The sequence below is a fragment of the Lutra lutra genome, chromosome 4 (assembly GCF_902655055.1).
Source record: "Lutra lutra chromosome 4, mLutLut1.2, whole genome shotgun sequence".
Lineage (NCBI taxonomy): Eukaryota > Metazoa > Chordata > Mammalia > Carnivora > Mustelidae > Lutra > Lutra lutra.
Window position 1 is genome coordinate 154,907,349 of NC_062281.1, and position 22,462 is coordinate 154,929,810.

At 37.5% G+C, this 22,462-nt stretch overlaps 1 protein-coding gene across 2 annotated transcripts in view; it reads right to left on the minus strand.

Annotated features, from left to right (window-relative positions):
• Positions 1 to 22,462, minus strand: part of SCP2 (sterol carrier protein 2) — a 113,436-nt gene that overhangs the window by 41,700 nt on the left and 49,274 nt on the right. For both annotated transcript variants that reach the window (XM_047726149.1, XM_047726148.1), the window contains exons 7-11: positions 20,326 to 20,389; positions 13,623 to 13,709; positions 12,015 to 12,165; positions 10,497 to 10,644; positions 6,548 to 6,655 (exon numbers count right to left, since the gene is read on the minus strand). In XM_047726149.1, the coding sequence (XP_047582105.1) occupies positions 6,548 to 6,655; positions 10,497 to 10,644; positions 12,015 to 12,165; positions 13,623 to 13,709; positions 20,326 to 20,389 (558 nt within the window). The remainder of the gene's footprint in view (positions 1 to 6,547; positions 6,656 to 10,496; positions 10,645 to 12,014; positions 12,166 to 13,622; positions 13,710 to 20,325; positions 20,390 to 22,462) is intronic.

Genomic DNA, 22,462 nt, shown 5'->3' on the forward strand with positions numbered 1-22,462 from the left:
CCCTCTCTCACTCTGCCCCTCTCCACTCCCTGGGCTCTCTCTTTCCCACAAATAAATAAAACTTAAAAAAAAAAAGATAAGTTTACTCTTAATCCCCTTCACCAGTCTTACCCATATCCCCACACCCACCTACCCTCTGGTAACCATGTGTTTGTTCTTGGGCTGTTCCCATAATCTTGCTATTGTATATAGAACTGCAATATACATAGGGGTGCATTCATCTTTTCAAATTAGTGTTTGAGTCTCTTGTAGGAAGCATATAGATGGGTCTTGTTTTTTTATCCATTCCATCACTCTGTCTTTTGATTGGAGTGTTTAGTCCACTTACACCTAAAGTAATTAATAATAGGTATATACTTTTTGCCATTTTGATTCTTGTTTAATGTTTGTTTTTGTCAGTTCTTCTCTGTTCCTTTCTTCTCTTGCTCTTTTCTCTCATGACTTGCTGGCTTTCCTTAGGGATTCCTTTCTCCTTATTTTTGCATATCTATTACTGGTTTTTTATTTGCGGTTACCAATAGGTTCATATATAACATCTTATCATACAGTAGTCTATATTAAGTTCATGGTTACTTAAGCTCAAACCTATTATTTACTCTTCTCTCCACCCCCACACTTTGGGTATAGGGTGTTATACTTTACTCTGTTTTATTCTGAAACTCCCTTGACTGATTTTTATAGATATACTTTTTACTGCTTTTTTGCTTCTTACTTTTCTTATCCCTACTTAAGGCCTTTCCTTTCCACTCAATGAGTCCTCTTTCACATTTCTTGCAGGGCTGGTTTAGTGGTCAAGAATTCTTTAACTTTTGTTTGTCTGGAAAATTCTTTATCTCTCCTTCTATTCTAAATGATAGCCTTGCTGGATAGACTATTCATGACTGCACGTTTTTTTCTTTCAGCAGTGTGAATATATAATGCCACTCCTTTCTGGATTGCAGTTTCTGCTGAAAAAACACTTGACAACCTTAGGGGGTTTCCCTTGTATGTAACTGTTTTCTTTTCTTTTAATGATTTTAAAATTCTCTCTGTATCACTACTTTTTGGATTTTAATTACTACGTGTCTTGGTGTGTTCATAGTTGCATTGATTTTGCTGGGGGCTCTCTGTGTTTCCTGGATCTATATTTCTGGTTTTCTTCCCCCTACTTGGGAAGTTTTTAGCTATTATTTCTTCAAATATATTTTCTATCCCTTCTCTCTTCCTCTCGGATCTCTATAATGCATGTTATTATACTTGATAGGAGTCGCTGAGTTCCCTATTTTCATTTACTATTATGAATTTTTCTCTCTCCTGTTCACCTTGATTGCCTTCCATTATTCTGTCCTCCAGGTTGTTGATCCATTTTTCTGCTCCCTCTAGTCTACTATTTATTTCATCTAGTGTATTTTTAATTTCAGTTTTTGGGTTCTTTATCTCTGTTTTTATTTTATTTATTTATTTTTTTAATCTCTGTTGAGGGTCTCACCGAAGTCCTCCTCTCTTTTCTCAAGTCCAGTGAGTATTTTTATGACCATTACTTTTGAATCTCTATCAGGCATATTACTTTTCTTTGTTTTGTTTAGCTCTCTTGCTGTGAGTTTGTCTTGTTCTTGCATTTGGGACATATATCTCTGTCTCCTTACTTTGTTTAACTCTGTGTCTGTTTCTATGTGTTAGGAAAGTCAGCTACATCTCCTCCAGGTTGAAGGAGACAGATCTGTGGGGACTAGGTCTATTGTTAGCAAGCTAGGTGGAGAGTGTTGGTACTGTCCTGGTTCCCACAGGGGTCTATATGTCTAGGCTTGGGGGGCGGTGCAGGGAGTGGGGGAAGGAAATGCCACCTGCCAACTCTTTTGTTCTTAGAGAAGTCTCCCAAAGAATCCTGACCCTCTAGCACATACTCTGAGATTAGCAAACAAATCTCCCTCTTATATACCCCAGGTGTTCTTCAAACATGCTGTATCTCCACAGGGCTGTTTGTTGTGCTATATCTTTAAGGGCTGGGACTCAGTTTCCTATAACCCGCCCAGTTCTTCCAGAGCTGAGACTGCTGATTTTTAAATCAGTTAAGCCCACTGAATTGTATGGTAAGGGGATGATTCATTTCTTTTTTATTAAGATTTTTTATTTTAATTCCAGTATAATTGACATACAGTGTTATATTAGTTTCAGGTGTACAATACAGTGATTCAACAATTCTATACATTAGCCAGCGCTCACCATGTTTCATTTTCCAAAAACTTGCCAACATTTGGTGTTGTCACCACTTTGGATTTTGGAGATTCTAATATGTATGCAGAGGCATCCTGTGGTTTTAATTTGCAATTCCCTAATGACATATGATATTGAAGATCTTTCCATATGCATATTTGGCATTGTATTTCGTCTTTGGGGAGTTTTCTGGGTCGTTTGTCCAATTTTTAATCACATTGTTCATTTTCTTATTGTTTAGTTTTAAGAGTTCTTTGTGTATTTTATAATAGTCCTTTAGCAGATATGTCTTCTGCAAATATTTTCTCTCAGTCTGTCTTCCCATTCTCTTAAAATTTTGTCTTTTTTAAACCCTCTATTTATTTTGCCATTATTTCCTTCCTGTGTGTTAAATGGGTATTTTCATTCTTCATTTTAGTATATATTTTTTCACTCTATATCTTTACTCTATATTTTAAAGTTATTTTTTAGCAGTTGTTCTAGGGATTACAATTAACAATTTACCACAACCTAATTTGGATTAATACCAACTTAATTTCAATGGTATATAAAAAAAGATTAGCTTTGTTCCCTTTACCCTCCTTTGTGTTGTTTCTGTCATACAAATTATATCTTTATGCATTGTATGCCTATTGACTCAGATTATTGCTTCATGCAGATGGATAGGAAGGGAGAAACATGACAAAGAAAAGTGCATTTATATTGTTAAGTTTATGAATATAATTACATTTATTAATGCTCTTTATTTCTTCATATGTCCTTTATTCTACTGTCTAGAGCTCTTTCATTTCAGTTTGAATCACTCTCTTCATAAAGCATTCATATAGCTAAATTCTCTCAATTTTTATTTGGGAATGTTTCTTTAACCTTCATTTTTAAAGGGTGTTTCACTGAACACAGAATTCTTGCTTAGCACTATTTTTCACCACACTGCCTCAATGGTTTCTGAAAAGAAATTTAAGCTTTACTGAGGAATGTTTCTACAGGATGAATTTTCTCTGTTGTTGTTTGCAGTATTCTTCCTTTTGCTTCCAACAGTTTGGTTACGATGTGTCTAAGTATAAATCCCTTTGAGATATCCCTATTTGAGGTTTGTTGAACTTCTTGGACATGTATGTAAATGTTTTTTTCAAGTTTGGGGATTTATCAGTCATTATTTCTTCCAATATCCTCTCTGTCCTTTCTTTCCTCTCTTCTGGGGCCATTATTATGTGTATGTTGTTAGAGTTGCTGGGGTCCCACAGGTCTCTGAGACTGTTCATTTTTCTTCTTTTTTTTTTTTTCCGGTTCCTCAGCCTGGATAATTTCAATTGACCTACCTTAAAGTTCACTGATATTTTCTTCTGCCTGTTCAGATTTGCTGTTGAGCCCTCTAGTGAACTTTTCATTCCAGTTACTATAATTCTCAATGCCAGCATTTATTTGGTTCTTTTCTATCATTTCTACCTAGTAATTGATATTCTCTATTTGATGACATATTGTGATATTTTCCTTTAGTTCTTTATATATAGTTTCCTTTAATTCTTTGAACATAACGTAAGTAGATGATTGTCTTTGTCTAGTAAATCCAATGTTTGAGCTACCTCAGTTTCTAACTGCTTTTCCCTCCACATATGGGCTATACTTTGTTTCTTTGCATGTCTCACAGTTTTTTGTTGAAAACTGGGTATTTTAAGTAATGTGGCAACTCTAGAAATCAGATTCTTCCCCTTTTCCCAGAGTTTGTTATTGTTGTTGACCTAGTGACTTTATCAAACTGATTCTGTAATTGACCGCTAAATTTTCCTCTTGGTTAACTTAGTGGTTAGCTAATGGCTGGACAGAGATTTTCTTAAATGTTTGGAACTAGTAAGTCTCTCAGTCTTTGCTGAGACTCTCTAGGCAGTTCACAACTTCACTTTAGCCTCTACTTCCTGCTTGCCCCCAGGTTTGCCAGAGATAAAGGTTAGGACCTTCTCAGGTCTTTTCTGAACATGCAGACAGCTTTGAACATACACACAGCCTTATGTATACACTTGGTGTTCCAGATTCCCAGGGATATGTCCGATCTTTTCGAAGACCCCTACAGACATCTCATTCCTCAGCTTTTTCTTTCAAGTTTTTTGGTTGGGTTGTTTGCCCCAATTGTTATCAGCAGCTCAGGCAGGTATGTTGTTAAGCCAGTTATTACTAATCGTTCTCAACAAATGACTGAAGAAAATGCTGTTTGCACTGGTGCAAGTTCTCTGTCAGGTTACATAAAGATGAGCCTTTTAAGAATGGTTCACCAGGGAACTGTTAGGCATATCAAATAATAACAATTCTCTGAGAATGGGGCTTTGAAAGAGCTCCAATTCCATTTTGACTCTTCCAGTGCTGGCTAGGCTGCTGGGTTTTATTTGTTTTTTAAGATTTCTTAAGATTTTATTTATTTATTTGTATTTTTATTGTATTTATATATTTATTTATTTGACAGAGTGAGAGAGAGCACAAGTAGGGGGAGCAGCAGGCAGAGGGAGAAGGAGAAGCAGGCTCCCCACTAAGCAGGGAGCCGAATGCAGGGCTCAATCCCAGGACCCTTGGATCATGACCTGAGCCAAAGGCAACCGCTTAATTCACTGAGCCACTCAGGTGCCCCTAGGCTGCTGGTTTTCACCATGATTGGAGGCTCTTGTTTTCAAGTCTACCATGGAGCTGGGGAAAGGGGGAGTGGCATTAGAGAAAATCAACATGCCATAAAGCTTAGTATTCTTATGGAGATACACCTGAGTGTTTTTTAAAATGTTCCCCCATTAAAGCCTCTGCCTTTGGCTCAGGTCAGGATCCCAGGGTCCTGGGATCAAGTCCTGCATTGGGTTCTCTGTTCAACGGGGAGCCTACTTCCCCCTCTCTCTTTGCCTGCCTCTCTGCCTACTTGTGATTTCTGTCTGTCAAATAATAAAATCTTAAAAAAAAAATGTTCCCCCAGATTGTTGTAGTCTTTGGTTAATTTCCAAAATTTTGTAAAAACTTGATCTTGACAATTTTTACAAGTGTTCTTGAAACTTTTATAAAGGAGACTATTTGCCAGATGTTGTTATTCCATCACTCCCGATGATAGCACTCTCATTCTCCTCATTTTCAGATTACTTTGAAATATATTAGATTGTTTAGAGAAATAATAAGAATAGTATACTGTAAGGTTTACAATATATTCAGAAGTGTATGGATATATACTGTTGTAAAAACCCCTTACATCACATGTGAAATAGCATAACATTAACTGAAGGTAGACTGTGGTTAATTTAAAGATGCATATTGTAGATCCTAGAGCAACCACTAAAAAACAAGAAAAAGAAATAATTCAACAGAAGAGAGAAAAGAAAATGCTATAAAATACCCAGTTAATAAAAAGATAGTATGAAAAAAGAGAAAAGACCCAAAGAACAAACAAGACAAAATGAATAACAAGGTAGCACATTACACTACAACAATCTATGCGTGCATATCTGTCTACCTGTCTCTTTTTTTGGGGGGGAGGTCCTACCTATCTCTTACTCTTTCTCTGTTTTCCCTACCAGATTATAAACTTACTAAATTTCATCATAAACAGAAACAAACCAAAGTTGATTGCTGCGATGAATACACTGTTAATTCTAACATCTCTATTCTGGAATTTGCAATAATTTATAAAAATTTTAATTAATATCTAAGACAATATGAAAAAATATAAAACTCACCTATCTTCATAACAATAAATCCCAGATTTTAGGGCTAAGTTATTTTATAAACTTCTTTGTACAATTTCATCTTATAATTAAGGAAAATAAGAGTCAAAGTAATTGACTAATTAATCAAGAGTCACAGGGCCTGTTAGCAGTAGAACCACAGTAAAATTCTTATTTTATAACTTTTAGTCTAGCTCTCTCAAGAGAGAAAAATTTCCATGTAACACCAACAACATATACAACTATACAAATAATGTGCTCATTTCAAATTATCCTTATCCAGCAGATCTAGCAAGATCTCTATTTGGAAACATTTTAAGTTAAATTGTATACCTATTTGAAAATAATAAAACTTAAAAAATATATATACTGTTGAATTTAGAGTTTCAACTAATTCAAATTCTCATCAGTTATCACTGAAGTACACTACACTCAAAGGAAAATTAAAAATATTGTGACTAAACAATCACTTACAGCACTGACTACCAGGTTCAGAGAATATAGTCTTTCACAAATCAATGACTAACATTCATACTTATGAATGTTATCAATGAAACATTATCTTATCATCAACTTATTATATTATCATTATCAACTTATCAATGAAAACATTCATACTTATGTAAAAAAGGATAACAAAAAATTAAGAAATCTGTGTATAGTATTACCTGTAGCTCCCAGTGGATGTCCCTTTGAAATCAATCCACCACTAGGATTTATGACCCACTTTCCTCCATAAGTATTATCTCCTCTATCAACCAGTTTTCCACCTTGTCCTAGAGAAGGAAAAATAATATTCATGAAGGTTAAAAGTAACACTGGACCAGGGGCACCTGGGTGGCTCAGTTAAGCATCTGACTCTTATTCTTAGCTCAGATCTTAAACTCAGGGTTGTGAGTTCAAGCGCCACACTGGGCTCCACACTGGGCGTGGAGCCTACTTAAAACACACACACACACAAACATTAGACCAAATGGTATGTTTTGGTTTTTTAAATTTCAAAATAGCCAAGATTTTCTTATAGCAAACATGTCTTAACAGCTCCAACATCAAATTGATATAAGCACTTCTAGAAGTTACATAATAGGGGCACCTGGGTGGTTCAGTGAGTTAAGCAGCCAAATCTTAATTTCAGCTCACGTCATGACCCCAAGGTTATGAGATGGAGCCAGCAACAGGCTCCACACTGGATATGAAGGCTGCTTAAGAGTCTCCCTCTCCCTCTTCCCCAGACCCTCTCCCTTTGCTCATGCTCTCTCTCTCTAAAAAAGAAAAAAGTTATATAATAAATATTGAATAATAAAGCCTTATATTTTCAGAAAATTTCATGTGTGGGGTGCCTGGATGGCTCAGTGGGTTAAGCCTCTGCTTTCGGCTCAGGTCATGATTCCAGGGTCCTGGGATCAAGTCCTGCATTGGACTTTCTGCTCAGTGGGGAGCCTGCTTTCCCCTCTCTCTCTGCCTGCCTCTCTGCCTACTTGTGATCTCTCTGTCAAATAAATAAATAAAATCATAAAAAAAAAGAAAAGAAAATTTCATGTGTGAAACAGAACTCTTATTACTTCCTAAGAACTCTCTGTCTTCCAAAATTGCTACAACTATAACAGAGATTCAGATACCTAAAGAATGAAACTGGATACAATACTATAACTAAAATAATTATATCAGCTTTAAAAATCCATAATACTGCCCAATATATTAATTTCCTTTTTCTTTAAGATTTTATTTATTTCCTTGAGAGATAGAGAGAAACAGAGAGAAAGAGCACAAGGGGCAGAGGGGCAGAGGAGCAGAGGGGCAGAGGGGCAGAGGGAGAAGCAGACTTAGACACCCCACTGAGCAGGGAGCCCTACAGATGTGGGGGGGCAGAGGGAGGTTTCAATCCTAAGACCCTGGGATCATGACCTGAGCCAAAGGCAGATGCTTAATGGACTGAGCCACCTAGGTGCCCCCATTTCCATTTTCTTTTTTTAAGATTTTATTTATTTATTTCTTTATTTCACAGACAGAGATCACAAGTCAGACAGAGATCACAAGTAGGCAGAGAGGCAGGCCCGCCCGCTGAACAGAGAGCCCGACGCGGGGCTTGATTCCAGGACGCTGGGACCATGACCGGAGCAGAAGGCAGAGGCTTTAACCCACTGAGCCACCCAGGCGCCCCCCCCATTTCCATTTTCTATTGCACTATTATATGCTATATAAACATTCTTAGTAAACTAAATGGAGGGGAGAATGTAGGGAGTGGGGGATAGGCAGGGGTCATGAAATGAAGGGAAGTGGCTGAAAATACTGTTCAGCCATAAATGTAAGCTTAAAAGAAAATGAAAATTATACATTGGGTGATTTCAACATTCCTATCAATTCTCTGGTGATTCTTCCAGGTGGTTAAGAAGTAAATTAAAATGCATGCATTGCATAAAATATTCTTCTATCCATATAGTGAAATGGAATCTCCAAAGAAAGATGATAAAGGTGGTTGTGGTGTTGTTAGAGGTGGCTAGTAACTTTTAAGTACACACTTAGTGCCAGGCCTTATTCTAATTATTTTCCATATATTTACATAATTTAATCCTCAACCCTGAGAAGTAGGTATTATCATTCCCATTTTATAGATAAGTGATGAGTCCAAGGCAACAGCAGGGGATTGATCTAGGATTAATTACCAGGCAGCCTGCCTCCACAGCCTATGTTCTTAATCAAATAGTTTACTGCCTTTAAAAACAAGAGGTTCTCCATTGATAAACTAAAGCACACTAATCATAGAATTTTTTATGAATGATACTTTTTTTTTTTTAAAGATTTTATTTATTTATTTGACAGAGAGAAATCACAAGTAGGCAGAGAGGCAGGCAGAGAGAGAGGAGGAAGCAGGCTCCCCGCCGAGCAGAAAGCCCGATGTGGGGCTCGAACCCAGGACCTGGGATCATGACCTGAGCCGAAAGCAGCGGCTTAACCCACTGAGCCACCCAGGCACCCCGAATGATACTTGTTTTTATTTTGTGTTTTTTTTTTTAAGATTTTATTTATTTGACAGAGAGAGAGAGAGTGAGAGCAGGAACACGAGCAGGGTGAGTGGGAGAGGGAGAAGCAGGCTTCCTGCCAAGCAGGGAGCCAGATGTGGGACTTGATCCCAAGACCCTGGGATCATGACCTGAGCTGAAGGCAGACACTCAACCACTGAGCCACCCAGGCGCCCTAAAGATTTTATTTTGAAGTAACCTCTACACCCTATGTAGGGCTCAAACTCACAAACCCATGATCAAGAGTTACACGCTCCTCTGAATGAGCCAGCCAGGCGTCCCTATGACTATCACTTCTAATTTTACTTTAAATCTAGGTTGTAGATTAAAAACTATCTATCGTGGGATGCCTGGTGGCTCAGTGGGTTAAAGCCTCTGCCTTCGGCTCATGTCGTGATCCCAGGGTCCTGGGATCAAGCCCCGAATTGGGCTTTCTGCTCAGCAGGGAGCCTGCTTCCTCCTCTCTCCTGCCTGCCTCTCTGCCTACTTGTGATCTCTGTCTGTCAAATAAATAAATAAATAAATAAAATAAAAAATGAAAAATAAAATATTCAAATAATCCAAAAGAAAGCAGGAGAGGGAGAATAGAAGAACAGATTCAAGAAGAGAAGACAACAAATAACAGATAATAGTCAACCCAAGTCATAGTTTATCAATAATCACATTAAATGTTAATGATCTAAATAACACTGTCAAACAAATATAAAGCAAATTACATATGTACTTTGAAATTTTTTGAACATATATTTTGTTTAACATGTTATTTTATTTAACACTATATCCAAACCATTTTCAACATGTAAACAGTGAAAAAAATCATAAAATACCTTACATTCTCTTTTTCATATTAAGTATTCAAAACCCAATATGTATTTCATACAGCACATCTCAACTTGGACTAGCCACCTTTGAAGGATTCAATGATCACATATAGTTAATAGCTACTATATTAGCACAGGTTCAAAGACTCCAGTTAAAAGGCAGAAATTAACAAAGGATAGAAAATAATACACTACTGCTTACAAAAAACACACCTTATGCAGGTAGATAAATAACATATACAGGTTAAGAGCAAATGAATAGAAAATAATATATCATGCAAACAGTAAGCATAAGAAGACTGGAGTGGCTATTTTTATTTATTTATTTATTTATTTATTTGAGAGAGAGTGTTTTAATGATATTAATGAAAAATAACAACCATTTTGGAAATAAAAAGAAAAAAATCCTCCAGATCTCAACAACCAGTTTTTCCATTTTCCTTTTTACAAGTCTTTATTCAAACACAATATGAAATATTTGGACGTACCTATGTAATTTTTATCCTCCCCTTTTTTTTACTTAACAATTCATTCTAAGTACTCCTGACTTACATAATAAAATTTATTTGTATAATCTGTGACCTCAGTGTCAGTATTGTCCAAGACTACATGTTCTAGAAAGTCTAGTATCAAGATAGCTTACATTTCACTTTGCACAGTACAGCAGAGCCAACATGGAGGTAAAGATGATTAGTGAATTCCTCTTTTTAGTGGCAGAAATGAAATTTCTTCAGCGAAATTTACTAAGTTAATCTGCATCTCACCAAAGATATTACCTTCTGGACAGAGTCCCAGTGCTTCATAAGTAAGGAGTTCGTTGACAGAAAAGCAATCATGAAGTTCTATAACATCAATATCACTTGGTCTCAGGCCAGATTTCTCATAGCACTTTCTGGCAGCTTCTTTACTCATATCAAAGCCAACCTAAAACCAAAACCACATATAAATAAATTAAGGGCATCAAAACTGCGACTTTTATATAAGATTTATAAAAGATTAATATGGATAACCTTTACAGCTGAAAATTGAGTGCACGTATTGAGATCTCAGTTCATTCTATATCACATAGAAAGTCCAAATAAAAGAATACTCAGGATGGAGAATGTACGTATAAAATTCTGTACTACAAAGAACAGAATTTTATTTTTTTTATTTTTTTAAAAGATTTTATTTATTTATTTGACAGACAGAGATCACAAGTAGGCAGAGAGGCAGGCAGAGAGAGAGGAAGGGAAGCAGGCTCCCTGCCAAGCAGAGAGCACCCTGTGGGGCTCGATGCCAGGACCCTGGGATCATGACCTGAGCCGAAAGCAGAGGCTTTAACCCACTGTGCCATTCAGGCACCCAAGAACAGAATTTTAAATAATATATATAAAAAGGACTTACAATTCCTCAGGCCATGTGCATTTATAAAAACTCTTTCAAGCCACAATACGTTGTTGTGGTAAATAGGTCGGAAGAGATTGATCAAGAGATCATGACTCAGATACACTAAAAACTATGAGGAATTTCTATATGGAAATAAACCAATCTTCACTTAAAAACCCTTGCTCTTAACACCCCTTTGATCTCAGATAATAACAAGTCAACTTTTCTCCAAGGGAAAAAAAAATGTGATGTAAATACTATAATCAGAAAACCTGAGACGTTCTACCTCAGCCACATCCCAGCTTTGTCATTTTAGGCAAGTTACAGAGACATTTTCAAATTCAAAGCATTATTGCAGTATCATTTGTAAACTCTAATTACCTTATGATTGTTATATATGTGTGCATATATGCACCTTTGCATTTCTTTAATATATATGTGTGTATCTTCAAATATTCAACTAACTCTAGGTCTGAATTCTCAATTTTTTAACTTCTTCCATATTCACTCAATCTTTTATCAGGATTTTTAAAGTGCTAAGCATCAAGAAAGATCCCTGAAAATATCCTTGTTTTTCCCTTAACTGTGTAAGAAAGGAGCTCTGGGCATATCCAGTCAATTCAAACAGAAAAAGCCCACCAAAATAGCATGTTTTTGTTAGTTAAAAATGCATTCATGGCTCTGTTACAAGAAGCATATGTTCTCATCATTTTTTTTTCCCTTAACAGATTCTTAAGGGTGGGTTATAATATTAAATTTTCTGGATTTTTTTTTTCAAGTAAATAACTTCTAGAGTGAATGACAACATGAGGTCACCTTGAAATTTTTAAACAGAAATTTCTCAACTGATAAATAAAACATAATCTCAGACATACCCTATATGTTGGCTAATTGAACTTCATTTAAAAAAAAAATCTCATACATACCATTTTAATAATGCTGTTCTCTTTAAATGAGCTTGGCAAATCAGTTACCATCTCTTGTGCCAAAATTTCCACAGCTTTGGATTCCAGGCCATGCTTCCGTACAAACGCTTCACTAGCCAAAATTGCCGCTGCAGCACCATCAGAAGTGGGACTAAGAGAAGGTAAAAACAATTATTTACACCCAGTCCACCTCTATCCTAGGATTACAGACTAGTTGTTCTTTCTATGTGGAAAGAAAAACTGAGGATGCTTGCTAGTCATTGCACTCTCTTCACTGTAAAATCCACAGTTAAAAATTACACATGCTTCCCACTTGAGGACTGAAACTCTATCAAGAACTTAAATGCACAGGAAGAGGGTGCCAAAGCTCAGCTCACTGTTTGGTCTCTAAGAGTCTCTCCCAGAAAGTTCTTTTGCAAAGAATCCTGGATTAGCCTCTGCAGATGCATAAGGCATCTTATAGTGACTTCTGAGGAGTCCACAATGTTCTTCCTATCCCAGTATAATAATAATTCTACTCTAGGCCTAACTAGCTCCAGTTTTGCTATCTCCCAAATAACCAGTCATGGAATACTTTTGAAAACTGGGAAAGGATGGGATAAAGAGACCACAAAGTCCAAACCAGAAAGTGGTTTAGTTAAGACTTTGGTGATCTCCTCAAAGAGGAGATCTCCTCTTTTCCTTATAGCAAGCTGTGAAGGAAAGTGGCAAACTCAAAAAGCCTTCTCTGAGTTCAGCTGGACTTTATAAATGGACAGACCTTCTTATTGCAACAGATAAAAGCTGGCCCCATTTGTTCACCTGCATCCTAGCCAGTATCTTCCAGGTGATAACTGGGCACAGGCAGGAGCTCTGAAGTACTAATTTCATTTTGGGGGAGACAGATATTAACAAGCAATTTTCAAGATGTAACCATTACCATTATTAGAGCTATTTTTTTTCTTGTTTTTCTTGTTTTTCATTTTTCTTATTTCACATTTTCTCTTAGTTACTGTAATTGAGTAATGTTTCCTAAGGTAGAAGCATAGAGCAGAGAAAACAAAATGCTTAAGAGAAAAACTCTGGACTCCACTGGCCTCCTAAGCCACATTTACATGAATAAAATATAAGTTTTTAAAAGTAGGTAGAACTCATGAAAGAAGGAAATAAAATACAGAATTTTTCAAGAGAAAAGACAGTCTCTAGGTATGAATAGGAAGTATGGGTCCTCCCTCCAGAATGAGGACATTAGCAGGAGTGCTACAGAAGCAGACATAAATACAGATTTACCCAGACACAAAGCCTAAGGTTTACCTAAGGTGGCGGAAAGGAGAAATTATTTTTTCTTATTAAATATTTAAATGCTGGGGCATGTAGGTGGCTCAGTCAGTTGAGCATCTGACTCTTGGTTTTGGCTCAGGTCATGATCTCATGGGTCTGGGATCTAGCCCCACATCATTGGGCTCTGCACTCAGCAGGGAGCCTGCTTGAAGATTCTCTCTCTTTGCTCCTCCCTACTCACTCCCACTCTTTCTCTCTCTCTCAAAAAAAGAAATAAATTTTTTTATTTTTAAAAAATTTTTTTTAAAAAATAAATAAATGAATAAATATCAAATGAGGTTTTCTTACCAACATTGTAAGAGAGTCAAATAATCAAAAACTTCTCGAGATGTCATCACTTCATCCAAACTGTATTCCTGCTGGAACTGGGAATTCCTAAATACAAAATAAGTAGTTACAGAATACGCGAGGTAGCAATTACAATTTTGTTGAAAATATTCTGATCCAGAAGTCAGAGAATAATATGTAAATTTAACAACCAAAAGACAGTCTTTTATGAACAGTTTCAACCTTTAATATAAATTGTTAGTCTGAACTGAAGTTTTCAATTAAGGCAAGAAATGATCATTAGTGTCTTTGTTAGGCTAATAGGGTGACTCATAGTGGGGAGTGCAGGAGGAGGGGAGGCAGGGGGCTGGTCATCAGAAACATCAACCATGTGAATACAGAGTTAGGACTTTTTTTTTTTTAAGATTTTTATTTATTTATTTGACAGAGAGAAATCACAAGTAGGCAGAGAGGCAGGCGGAGAGAGAGGAGGGAGCAGGCTCCCTGCTGAGCAGAAAGCCCGATGCGGGGCCTGAACCCAGGACCTGGGATCATGACCTGAGCCGAAGGCAGCGGCTTAACCCACTGAGCCACCCAGGCGCCCCCAGAGTTAGGACTTTTGAGCCACTTTGACCCCTGAAGAGAAGGGAGGGGCTGGAGATCGAGTTCAGTTATGTGGCCAATGATTTAATCAAGTATGCCTGCCTAATGAAGCCCCAGTAAAAACTATGGACACTGAAGCTTGCTGGAGCTACCTGATTGGTGAGTACCTTCATTTATCCAAAGGGTGATGTGTCCTGACTCCATGGGAAGAGGGTGCCAAAGCTCAGCTTTAGGAACTCTCACAGACTTTACCCTATGTGCCTCCTTATTTGCTGTTTCTGAGTTGTGTCCTTCATAATAATACGGTAATCATAAGTACACACTTTGCTGAATTCTGGGAATAACTCTAGTGAATTATCAAACACAAATGATCATGGAAACCCCTGAATTTATAGTCAGTTGTTCAGAACTGCAGGTGGCCTAGAGACCCTACTTGTGGCTAGCTTCTTAAGTGAGGGCAGTCTTGTGGAGGACTAAATCCTTAATTCAGGGGGTCTGCATCAACTCAAGTGATTAGCGACAGAATTGAATTGCAGTATACCTAGTATGTGTGTCAGATCAGTTGGGGGTCAAAATAAAATACCATTTTTTCCCCCTGAAGAATTATTTAATACTAGTTCCTTAGAAGCAAAACAAGGGTGCCTGGTTGGCTCAGTTGGTTAAGCAACTGCCTTCAGCTCAGGTCATGACCTCAGGGTCCTGGGATCGAGCCTCATGTCAGGCTCTCTGCTGAGCAGGGAGTCTGCCTCTCCCTCTGCCCCTCCAACCCATTCATGTTCTCTCTCTCACTCTCAAATAAATGAATAAAATATTTTTTAAAATAAAAATAAAATCAGATGGTTTCAGAAACTGCTCTGACAGAAATAGAAGAAACATTAGACACCACAAAGGAGATTCTAAAAGCAAACTTCAACTGGTATGGAAATTAATAAGCAATTCAAATGTTTAGAAATAAAGCCCATGTAACTTACAGCTGTATACTAGTATGTGTACCTCTGCTTCTAAAGTTAATGTTGACCATCACCAACTTCCAAAAAAATACCTAATTTATGCCAGATTCTGTGCTAGGCAAGTAGGACATGGGTATGTCCCATGGGTCTTTACCCTCTAAGAATTCAGTCTGAATCTGTGGCAAACAAATACAATATGATAAATACCATTACAGAAATGTTATACAGGGGAGCACCTGGGTGGCTCAGTCAGTTAAACATGTGACTCTTGGATTTGGCTGAGGTCATGATCTCAGGGTCATGAGATTGTGCCCCATGTCAGCCTCTGTTCTCAGTGTGACGTCTGCTTGAGATTCTCTCCCTCTCCCCCAGGCTCACACATGTGAGCCTGTGTGCCCCCCACAAATACATGAATAAATAAAATATTTTTTTAAAAATGTTACACAGGGTGGCATGGGAACACACAGGATGGGCAAGAGACCCAGGTACCAAAGGGAGCTTCCTCTCTGGGGTTAGCAAATAAGAGAAAGTAGGAGATAGAGAATTCCTGGCAAAAAGATCAGGGCACCAAAGCCTCTTGAGTTAAAATAGTTCACTGAAGCCAGGCCATGAAGTTTGGTGGGAAATGTGGACTCAAGGTGAAGAAGAGAGAATGAGAGAAATAAACAAAGATCAGATCATAAAAGGCCAGTATATGGTATTTACATTTTATACTAAAAACAGGGGTGCCTGGGTGGCTCAGTCATTAAGCATCTGCCTTTGGCTCGGTCATGATCCCAGGGTCCTGGGATTGAGCCCCACATCAGGCTCCCTACTCAGTGGGAAGCCAGCTTCTCCCTCTCCCGCTCCCCCTGCTTGTGTCTCTCTCTGCCAAATAAATAAACAAAATCTTTAAAATATATATACATATATATTATACATATATATGTATATATATGTATATATATGTGTGTGTGTTTATATATACTAAAAACAATGAAGAACTACCAAAGGATATTAAGCTGGGGTAAGACAATCAGACTTTCAATTATTTTTTTCAAAGATTTTATTTATCTATTTGAGAGGAAAAGTGTATGACAGAGAGCGCAAGTGGAGGGGAGGGCTGAGGGAGAGGGAGAAGGAGACTCCTCACTAAGCAGAGAATCTGATGTGGGGCTCAATCCCAGGACCCTAGGATCATGACCTGAGCCAAAGGCAGATGCTTAACTGACTGAGCCACCAGGCACCACCACACTTGTATTTAAACAAGAAGCCTAGGATATGGAAAAGAGATGGTAAAGGGAATTACCAAAAGCAACTAAACCAATAGATTATGATAACAATTAAGGCAGGAAATGATAAGGTTCTAAAGTAGGGAAATGGAAGTGAAATATGGAGAGAAGAAATGATTTCAAGAGACAGTAAGGAGGCAGAATCACTAGGTTTCTGTTCATCCTCTAATCATCTACAACTCATATGGGCACTGAGGAAGAAGGCAGAGTTAAGAATGACTTCTAACTGGGGAGCCTGTGTGTCTCAGTCAGTTAAGCATCCAACTCTAAATCTCAGCTCAAGTCCTGATCTCTGGGTTGTGAGTTCAAGCCCCACATTGGGCTCTACTCCCAGTGCTGGGCTCCACACCTGCACTGGGCTCCATATGAGGTATGGAGCCTACATTTAAAAAAAAAAAAAGAAGAAGAAGAAGAAGAACTTCTAGTTTTCTATAATTCGGTATATATTGATGTCATTCATGGAGAATACTGAAGGAAAAACAGGGTTGAGGGGAAATGATAAATTCTATATGGACATGTTGACTCTGAGGCACTTGTGGAGCATCTAAGTAGAGACAACTACGAGAAAGTTATAACTTCCATACATAAAATTATATACAGGTCTGATGGCTCAAGAGGAATGAGCTATCCCTCATTCTATACTACTTATCACAGATTCTCACTGCCTTCAAGTATCCTTATAATTTGTGAGAAAACATTTGAGAATAGTTTTGTAATTCAACCTTCTTAGAAATATGTAACAGGGTATCTATAATGACTGGTCAGCAAGCACAGGATTCTCTTTCTTTCTTAACCAAGCAAAACCTAGTGCAAGAAGTTGGCATCTGAAATTTCTGAGCAAAACCTAAAAGGCTATTCTTCACTGTTTTGAAGAGTTTTATATGATGAAACTGATATCCAGAAATAACATCTGCCAGTCAACATAATTGAGTACTTATACTATGCAATAGAAGATTCATGGGGCAATATTCATTCATGCTATATCACTAGTAGCTAAAGAAGTGTCTTGCACATAGCAGGCTACTGAATACCTAGCTGTTGAGTGGATGAGATTCCTTTAAAAGAATGCCATAATGAGTGAATAAATGATGCCTATTTAGGCACAGTGATAAGTAAGAGAAAGACTAAGAAGATTTGACTCTCAAGGGAAAGTTAAGAACTACTCCTTGGGGGCACCTGGGTGGCTCAGTCCATTAAGCATCTGCCTTTGGCTAGGGTCATGATCCCGGAATCCTGGGATCGAGTCCTGCATCAGGTTCCCTGCCGGCGGAAAGTTTGCTTCTCCCTCTAACCCTTCCCCCATCATGCTTTCTCTCTCTCACTTTCTTCTCAAATAAATAAATAAAATCTTAAACAAAACAAAACAAAACTATTCCTTGGAGCTTCAAAGCCAAGAAACTGCAATGCTGTCAATTCCTCAATATGTTGGTATAGCTCCTTACTATTCAGAAAATCACAAATATTTTTAATGGTTTTCCAAGTTCTAAGGACAAAGAATTCAGCTTTAGACCATTTGTATGGACTTAAGACTACTCATCCAAACTTTACTATTCGGTAACAGCAAAGTTATAACTTATATAGTATATAACATATACTATGTTCCAATACCATCTTCAAAGAAGACAGACTTATAAAGAACTAGGTACGATAGTGTGATGTGTTACAATATAAAGTATAGAGACAGGGCAACAAAACTCATGAGGAAAAAAAATATGCCCAGGAAGCTTTAAGAAGGCATTAAGAGGGGGCCCCTGGGTGGTACAGGTAGTTGAGTATCCAACTCTTGATTTCAGCTCAGGTTATGATCTCAGAATCATAGGATCAAGCCCTGCATTGGGCTCTGAGCTCAGCAAGAAGTCTGCTAAAGTATCTCCCTCTCCCTCCACCCCTCCCTGTACTTGTTTTCCATCTCTCTCTCTCAAATAAGTAAATAAATCTTTAAAAAAAATAAAAAGATGTTAAGAGAAGCAATGACATTTGGGTTGGGGATTGATGGGTAAGTAGATATTCACCAAACAAAAGAAAGGCAAAAAGATATTCCAAGGAGAACTAACAGCCTAACTAAAAACACAAAAGTGAGTGCTATATACTATACTTGGGAAAAAACAAGTAATCTGGTGAGGCTAGAGATTGGGAATAGCCAGAAAGTGGCAGGAAATAAGACTGGCAAAGTAGGGGCGCTTGGGTGGCTAAGTGGGTTGAGCTTCTGCCTTCAGCTCAGGTCGTGGTCTCAGGGTCCTGGGATCGAGCCCCACATCGGCCTCTCTGCTCGGCAGGGAGCCTGCTTCTCCCTCCCCTTCTGTCTGCCTCTCTGCCTACTTGTAATCTCTCTCTCTCTCTCTCTCTCTCTCTCTGTCAAATAAATGAATAAATTCTTTAAAAAAATTAAAAAGACTGGCAAAGTAGAGTGGGCCATAGTATAACAATCTTATTATCTCATATGAAGGAATTTGTATTTTATCATTTAAGCAATGAAAATTCACTAAAACTTTTGTACTACCCTTACATCTTTCATAAAATACCCTTCCATCAAGGGCATGGGATTAGACATTATTTGTTAATTAAGTATGCCCTGAACTCAAACATCAATTTAAAATTAGGAGAATCAGGAGACCTAGCAGTAGCATGAAACATCAGAAATATGTGGTAATAATCCACTTGTGGTATAAAATATTCCTTGTCATGGTTTTATGTTTGGATATATGGCAAAATTTGTTTAATAGTTCAGAAACAATTTACTGAGCACCTATCATGTTCCAAGCTCTGTGCTGAGCATTAAGAACAGGAAGAGATGGCTCTGGCCCTCACCAAGTTTACAATCTAGTAGGAGGAAATATAAACATTATTTTACCAATACTTAGAATGATCCTGTGCAAGTTGCTTCATTTCTGTAAATCTTGTTTTCCTATCTATAAAATTAGAATAAAAATATCTACCTTATAGGGTCCTTGAGAGGATTAAATCAAAATGTACACAAAAATACCTAGCACAGGGGCGCCCAGGTGGTTCAGTGGGTTAAAGCCTCTGCCTTCAGCTTGGGTCATGATCTCAGGGTCCTGGGATCGAGCCCCGCATCGGACTCTCTGCTCAGCAGGGAGCCTGCTTCCTCCTCTCTCTCTGCCTGCCTCTCTGCCTGCTTGTGATCTCTGTCTGTCAAATAAATAATTAAAATCTTAAAAAAAAAAACCCTAGCACAGTGACACACAGTTGGGATTTAGTAAAGCTAGCTATTACTCTTTTACTGCCTAGTGGTATTCTTTTGTAGAAGTTATGGCTAAGTGGCACTAATTCAATTGCCAGTGAACCAATTTTATTCAGCAACCATTAAACACAGGCTATAAGCCTGGCATTGCACTAAGCACGAGGGATTCAAAGATGAATGATCTGTAATACACAGGATGTAATTCTACTTCAGATCATTTAGGATATAAATAACCGTATTTTTCTACCAGAGTAAGTGTTAATGACACTGACATAACTAAAATACATTACTAAAGTAATACAAATAATTTAATAGAAAGTCATTAAAATGGCTACTAATATGCATTTTATGAACATTTTAAGAAAAGTTTTAAGGAATGGTTTAAAATGATCACTGGTTATATTCAACTAAAATTATTTAATAAATTTCATTACTGCAGTTGTAATATATGACCAATTACATCTTTAACACCAACCATTCACATTCTTTCGTAAACTTAAAGGCGTTCTAAATATAAACAGACCCAAAACTAAAACTGTAGTCAAAAGTTTACTTGGGTACAAGCCTTTTATATGAAAAACAATACATATTCTAGTTAATACCTTTGAGGTCTTACATTTGCTTTTTAAGTATAAAGTTATACATTACATAGCAGGATATCCCAGATTTTCACTATTTCATATTTCCCAAGTACTTACGGGTTGTTAACTGAATGTTTATGATTTTTCCAGCCAATTTTTGCAAACTGTTCAACTGTTGTTCCTGTTGAGAAAACAAACATCTATTAGTGGGTCAATGCCTTCCTATCACTTATTAACAAACATGGCAATGGTACTCAGTGCCCCGCCAAATATTTCTACCTTTTCCCTGGTATAAATGATCAATTTCAACGACCTTTTCCCTGGTATAAATGAACAACTTCAACACTGATCCCTCACATAAAAATTCCTTTAATTAAACTGTAGTATTATTGAATCCACTAATAAGCACATGACATGAAAACAGTTCAAACTGGCCAATTCTACCTAGTATAACTAGAGTCCAATTTTAAAAACCAGAAAATATAGCCTGAGATTAACAGTGGATATAAGGCAGGAAAGCACTGCCAGAAATCTTTCAAGGAATGTACCAAAGCTACCCAATACCCGTAGATTAAGTGAATTTTACAACTCACAGCCTCTAGGACCTGATCCTTCTCCTTCCTTATGATAAAGCAAAAGGGTCTTCAGAAAAGTTACAGCTTAACAAGAAATATGTATGTTTTTAAATTCCTTAAGAGGGCTTAAAGATTAGTGTCAGGAAAACAAAAGCATATATTAAGAAAATAAAATATGAAAAAAAATTTTACTACTTTTTAAAAAAGATATTTTATTTATTCATTTGAGAGAGAAAGAGAGCAGGAGCGAGAAGGCAAGAGTGTGAGGAGGGGAGAGGGTCTGAGGGAGAAGGAAAAGCAGACCTACCCAGGGTTCATCCCAAGACCTCAGGATCATGACCTGAGCTAAAGGCAGATGCTTACCCTGAGCCAACCAAGTGCTCCCCCCAACGCATTTTTTTTTTTTTTTTTTTTGCTACTTTTAAAAAGATAAAGCAGCATACGATAGATTTTGAATCCCACTTCAGGGCCAGAAAGGCCAAGGAAGGAGAAAGTCCACTGTAGGAGCTGATAAAGTTATGTTAATGTAATGCACAGGAAAATGAAGAGTCCCCATTTCTGCTTCATCTCTATCTTCTCTGGCAGGAGGATGATCTTCAGAGCAGAAATAACATACATACAACTCAGCAAATCTTAAAGAAAGTAGGGTCCATACTAGTGATCTCATACCCATAAGAGTGATGATCAGGAGGAAGCCAATATGGATTCAGTAAGAATAAGCCATAGCAGATTTATGTCTTGTTTTGATTGGTTTGACTAGTAGATCAGATGAAACACAGTATCTGTATATCAGTAAGACAATTAAAATTTTTAGGACATCTTTTGGGACAAGGTAAGGAAATACTACAGTGTGGGTTTTAGTTTTTCTTTTGTTTGTGGGGAGCAAACTTTGATGTCACTAAAAAAATGAGGGGGAACACCTGGGTGGCTCAGTCGTTAAGCTTCTGGCTTCAGCTCAGGTCATGCTCAGGTCATGATCCCAGAGTCATGACCCTGCTCAGCAGGGAGCCTGGTTTCCCTTTGCTTGCTGCCCCCCCTGCTTGTGCTCGCTCTCTCTCTCTCTGACAAATAAATAAAATCTTTAAAAAATAATAAAAATTAAATAAAAATTTTAAAATGAGGGTTCTTTTGTCTAATAAGTTTAGATAATACTGGGTTAAACAAAGTTAAACATATTTCTTTATAGCAAGACATTCAGAGCCTTTACTATTATTACATGTATATTATAACTGTCTAAAAAGGGATTGAAGGAAGACACCTGGGTGGCTCAGTTGGTTAAGCATCTGTCCTTGGCTCAGGTCATGATCCCAGAGGCCTGGGATCAAGTCCCGCATCAGCCTCCTTGCTCAGCGGAGAGCCTGCTTCTCCCTTTCCCTCTACCTGCTGCTCCCCATGCTTGTGTGTTCTCTCTCTCTCTCTGACAAACAAAATCTTTTAAAAAATAAATAAATATAAAAATAGAAAGTGGTTAAAAGATGATGCATCTCCCAACTTATCTGACCCATGTCACAGAGAATGTTATAAGGTTAACATTCCACAGAACACACTTGTGAAACCACCAGCATTGACTAATGTGCAGTAATCTGGAGAAAAGTCTTTAGTGCTAACCTCTAACCTCAGCCATGCTCTGGCTAGTATATCTACCAAAAATTGGATCAGAAAATTAAAGGTATGCTCAT